Below are 6,048 nucleotides of genomic sequence, written 5' to 3' on the forward strand. Positions count from 1 at the left end.
TTTATCGGCCCTATTAACCTTATGAAAATATTTGACTTGAAAGTTAGAACGAAAAGATTCAACCAAATGATCCAAATCTAAGTTCTTCAAAATTAATATATAAGAGGGAATAATGATTTCATCATAAGTACACTTTGCTACTAAAGTATCTCTTAATGAGCCTAAACTCTTTCGTAATTTATAACCAATATAACTCTCCGACCAAAATTTCCAAATGACAAAGACGAGATTAATATCCCAAGCGACCGATAAGAAAGTGGCAAAATTCAAACGATTCCCCAAACTAGTTTAGAAATAATATAAATAAGTAGCATTTATAAGGGGTTGGTTCCATATATTCCACCACTACCTCAAAAAACAACTAAAAAGGGAGATTAAAAAAAAGATGAGACACACATTCCTCATTGACACCATATAAAGCAGATTTAGAAGGGCCTTGAAATCCCCTCTTTCTAATATCATCCCATGCAAGATATTTATTTTGACAAAGACAAGAAATAAAGAAATCACACTTGGGCCAACAATTTTATGCCAAATATTTTTCTACCATGACAAATCCTCAATCCCATACCTTTTCTCTTTTATTAATTGATTTCCATTAGAAATAAAATAAACTCATTTAGTATCATAGCCTTAAGCCTAAATGATGCAGGAGCATCCCCGGTTCTTGGCAATCTTGCATCAACCAAACACATTTCTTTTCAAGTTGTTTTATGTTTTGCAGTTTCAGCATTTCTTTCTACATTTTCTTGCATTGGCTCACTGGATTTTGCAGAGCTGAATTTTTCTTGTGAACATGATCATTTTCCTTATTCCTAAACTGTGGGGCATTTAGATCATTTTCCGAGTTATCACTTCTGGATTCCGAGATAGTTTTCTGGATTAGAACACAGGAACCGCTTGGTCCTATTTTCTATTGGTGAATCTTCCGGATCCTTTCTGTAGCTTGCAGAGCCCCAATTCGTTGATTCCAATATTCCTTGGCATGTGACCGACCTTCCTTTTGATCCGTACTTCATCCTTTGGATATTTTGGAGGAATCTCTCTGGTGGAGGCTGACCTGGTGGTTTTTTACATTTGATCTCGTTCTTCGGCATTTCATCCCTCTTCGGCCAACCCGGATCCCTTTTGACCATATAAATCAATGGAATTAAGCATCATAAATTATCAATGAGAACATAGAAGACATATCTTAAGATTCAGAGGTCGGAAGTTGACCGATTCTATAATTAAGCATGTATGTAGGAGGCCAGTGAGCCGAATCTTGTAACCCGGATGTTACCAGTTGTTTGTAATCAGTTTTCATGGTCTAATTCATTCACTTCTGCATTCCCTCCATCAGATCCTCTTGTTTCCATTGTGTTTAATCTTTCTTCCCCATCCAAATTGATCTCGCTGAGGTCCCTCTTAACTTGTGACTGTACCAAGTGGTATTAGAGCCAGATTTCATTCCGGAGATTCTGTTGTCTTGAAGATTTTTTTGTAGGGTGGCAAATTATGGATCCAACCTGTAACTGCAGAGGACTAGTGTGAAGATGGAGTGAAGAAATAGGAATGGTGGAGTGCATGGGAATGCAGACCCTGCTGTGATGGAAATGTTGAGAGGAATTGTAGCCCGGTTAGAAGCTGTTGAGATAGCCTAGAGAAGATTCTGACATATTGAAGATGTGAGCGGAGACGAAGAAGAAGAAGCACCAGTAGAACAAGTAGCAAACCCACCAACGACATCCATCCGGATCAAGAGAGGTTCTTGAGGGTTTTGAGTAGGGTGAACACTAAACCCTATTTTACCACAACAAAGTATGATGGAAAGTTGGATTCAAATTAATTAATGGATTGGATATCAGAAATGGAGAAGTACTTTGATTTTGAGAACACCGCAAAAGAAAGGAAGGTGAAATATGCCTGTACTCGGTTGAAAGGTCATGCATCTCTTTGGTGGGGACATTTGCAGGTTGATAGAGAGAGAAGAGGAAAAGACAAGATCAAATCATGGGAGCAGATGGTTGCCAATTTAAAATTAAAATTTATGCCTATTGATTATCAAGTAAATATGATCTATAAATTGCATAAGTTAAAGTAGAAAGAATCTAGTGTGAAGCAGTATACCAAAGCATTCTACAAGTTGATTACAGATCCGGACATGTCGATGATGAGGTTGAACAAGTTGCGAGATATTTGAATGGATTGTGGATGTCTATACAAGATGAACTCGGTTTGATCAAGTTGCAGAGTGTTGAAGAAGCTTACCAATATGACTTGAAAGCAGAAGAGAAGTTCAACAAAATACACAAGCAAAGATAGAGATGTAGACGTGAAAGGTTTTCCAAAGGAAGATTTCAAGGAGTCAGAGGATATTCAAGAGGAAGAGGAACCTGTGTAGATCATAACAAGGACAAAGAAGTGATCAAAGAAGGTAATTCATACTGGAACGATGACATAAATTTATACCGGAGAACAAAACCTGATGGATACCGGAATGAAAGTTTTGGAAAAGATGATAGAATATAAGTGATGTAGAGCCCCAAGGAACAAATGCTTATCACACAAACTCAATCCACTAGACCCTCCACTAAGGTCTCAAAATTCACATGGATTCCTTGAAAACCCTGATAGAAACATGAAAGGACTCCTCTACACTCCCATTTTCTCAATGGAACCCCACTATATCCATGAACAACTCATGGAGATAAAACTTCTCACATAAATACTATTCTTGACACCAACTCTCTTGTCGCCACCTATGGCTAACTTGGTTTATAACACATCCACCATTGCAAAATAGGTATGGACCCTATAGAACCTTTTGTCTAACCCTAGGAACATTGATTACAACCAAAATAAAACCCTTTGGTTTGTACAAATGCAATCAAGATGACTGCCCTCAACAAGACACCTACTCCTAGTATCCCTGTTTTGAACTTTTAAGGCAAAAATCAGAAATACTCCTACTGATACCACTGAATCTTGAAAAAAATTTATGCCTCCATTATTGACACAAAACACTTCCAAAACTTAGAACCCAACTCTTGCATTGACTGGTTCAAACACTATTGCTACAAGAGGGCTAAAAGGGCTTTTAGGCCATTTTTACAAAGAAACTACACTCCAAAGGTCTGATCCAATGACACCAATGGATGAAAAAGGTCTGAAAACATCCCAAAACATCAAATCCAAGTCTAGAAGACTTATTTTTACCCCAATGCAATTTTTAACTGTCAAAACAGGCTAGTCACATGAGGATGCCTAGCCTAGGGCTTGATCCCAGACTCCATGAGTTCAATGGCCCACTTAGAAACCTCAAGAATCTTAAATTAAATTGTCTCCCCTACCATTCCTCATAATTTGAGACAATTTGGCCAGAGAAATGAGGGGTTAAGAAGACATTTCCTTAGAAACCCTGGTTTTGGAGGGTTTTCAGACCACCTGTTACAAAAATGCAGATATCTTCCTTATTACACAGAATTTTCCTACCAAATAAAAGCCAAATGAACATTCACACATATGCCTATTTGAAGCAATGAATTAGGCTATACATTGAATCTGTACAATGTCTGTACAAGAGACTATTACAACAAAATTCTGGAAATTTCTGAGTGTTTATAGAAATTTGATTACAATCTTACATCCAAACTTCATCATCATCATTATTCTCGACCTCCAAGGATTTAAAATTTTTTTCTCCAACCTCTTCAACCGAATCCAACTGAACTTTGAATTAGTTAGCCATTGGAGGGAGATTAGTTACAAAGTGACAATAATTGAGAACAAAAGTTGTCATCAAATTTGATAACTTTACACAAACTTCACAACTTATGAAAATGGGCTATGTAACCTATTAGGACACATCATAAAACTTAAAAATAGGCTGCATAGAAGCCAAAATCTATTTCTTGCCTCATTTAGTCATTTTGGATTTCATTTGACCATGACTGGCCAAATAGGTCCTAAGAAGCTCACACTACAAAATGGCATCAAAGCCTTACATGGCTAATAAAAACAACTCAAATGGTTTTGAAAGACCTGATTACAACTCAAAAACATTCAAAGAACCTACAGAAACTTCTAAGAGCCTTTATTGCTCAAATGGTCTTCAAATCCTGCAAGGTGCTCCTGCGCCATACTCCTGAGGGGCATAGAAAACTCAAATCTCTTGAGGAATGAGGTCTGCAACAAAATGTCCATTCTTTTGAATTTTGTTTTCATCAAGTAAGACACTCCACTTGACAAGATACTCCTTATAAGTCTTCTTTCTAGTCTTTTTGACCACCTTGGTGTCCATGATGTTGTCCAACTTCAAGGGTTGGTTAGGTGGTAGATCCTTGACCCAAAATTCATCTCTTTTTGATTGAAAGCCTGTATCTGAACCTAAATATTCACCTTTGTAAGGAAACAAATCTTAAGCATTGAAAATGGGTGATATGCCTAAGCCTTGAGGAAGTTCAATCTCATAGGTATTAGGACCAAACTTATGCACAATCCTACAAGGACCAGTCTTCTTCATGAGCAACTTGGTTGGCTGCCCCTTTGGAAGTTTCTCTTTCTTCAAGTGTGCCATCACCAAATCTCCCACCTTATACTGCGCATCCTGCTTCTTTTCATTGGCCTTCTCTTTGTACTTCTCGGTGTTCTTTTGGAGAGTTTCTCTTACTCTATCATGGATGTCTTTCATAGCCACTACAAAGTCTTCTCCCTGAGCACTCCTCCTCTCCAATCCTTGTAGATCTCTTAGTTCTAGAATGCCTCTTGGATGAATCCTATATACAACCTCAAAACAACTTCTGCCTATTCTTCTATTGACAGAACCATTATAAGAAAATTCAACTTGAGGGATTATCATATCCCATGCTTGTCCAAGCTGCTTTGTGAGACATCTAAGAAAATTTCCCAAAGATCTATTCACTACCTTAGTTTGGCCATCGGTCTAAGGGTGATAGGCTGATGTGAAGGATAATTGAGTACCCAACTTCTTCCACAATGTATGCCCAAAGTGTCCCACAAACTTAGAGTCCCTGTCAGTCACAATGTTTAGAGGCAAACTATGTATTCTAACAATTTCATTGAAGAATAAGCCAACAATGTGGGAAGAATCATTAGTACATTTACATGGCAAAAAGTGAGACATCTTACTAAATTTGTCTACTACAACAAAAATGCTGTCAAAACCTCTTTGAGTCCTAGGAAGACCCAAAACAAAATCCATGTTGATACCCTCCCATGGCCTATTAGGAATAGGGAGTGGTTGATATATAAACCTACATTTGATGATGTTCCCTTATCCCTTTGGCATATGCTGCAACTTTCAACAAACTTCCTGACATCTGATTGCAACTTTGGCCAAAAATAGTACCTTTCACCTGTTCCAAGGTTTTATCAAGCCCAAAGTGACCTCCCAAACTACAACAATATTTCTTCTTGATAATGTTCTCCCTCATGGAGCATCTAGGGATACATAACTGACTCCCTTTGAACAACAACTCCTTCTGCAACAAAAACTTAGAAAAATCATAATGGTTGAATCTAAAAATTGAGTGCAAACCTCATATATCTCACTAAAATCTTCATCATCCTTGTATAATTGCTTGAGGGAATCAATTCCCACACTTTGCAACTGAGCTTCTTGTACCATGCACACCCTTCTAATCAATGCATCTGCCACTTTAATTGTCTTCCCCTTCTTGTGCTTGATGGTAAATGTGTATGCTTGAAGGCGTTCAACCCACTTCATATGCTTGTGACTAGGCTTCTTCCGTCCATTCAGAAAACTGAGGGCATGATTATCAGTATAAACAATGAATTCTTTAGGTAAAAGATAATGCTGACATTTCTTCAAGGCTTGTACCATTGCATACAACTCCAAATCATATGTAGAATACTTCCTTTTAGCATCATTGAGTTTCTCTCTAAAGAAATCCACTGGTTTGACCTCTTGACTCAAGACAGCCCCTATGGCAAGATTACTAGCATCACACTCCAATTATTTCTCTCCCTTGATTGTGTCTAGGATAGGTGCACATATATGACTGAAATTATTGATGAACTTTCTAT

General features: G+C 37.7%; 1 protein-coding gene across 1 annotated transcript in view; it reads right to left on the minus strand.

The window, feature by feature from the left end:
- Window positions 1-5,845, minus strand: part of LOC131858254 (uncharacterized) — a 29,395-nt gene extending 23,550 nt beyond the window's left edge. The window contains exon 1 of the mRNA XM_059211437.1: window positions 5,540-5,845. Within this exon, the coding sequence (XP_059067420.1) occupies window positions 5,540-5,845 (306 nt within the window). The remainder of the gene's footprint in view (window positions 1-5,539) is intronic.
- Between the last annotated feature and the right edge of the window lie 203 nt (window positions 5,846-6,048).

Source organism: Cryptomeria japonica, chromosome 9 (genome assembly GCF_030272615.1).
Source record: "Cryptomeria japonica chromosome 9, Sugi_1.0, whole genome shotgun sequence".
NCBI classification, from domain to species: domain Eukaryota; kingdom Viridiplantae; phylum Streptophyta; class Pinopsida; order Cupressales; family Cupressaceae; genus Cryptomeria; species Cryptomeria japonica.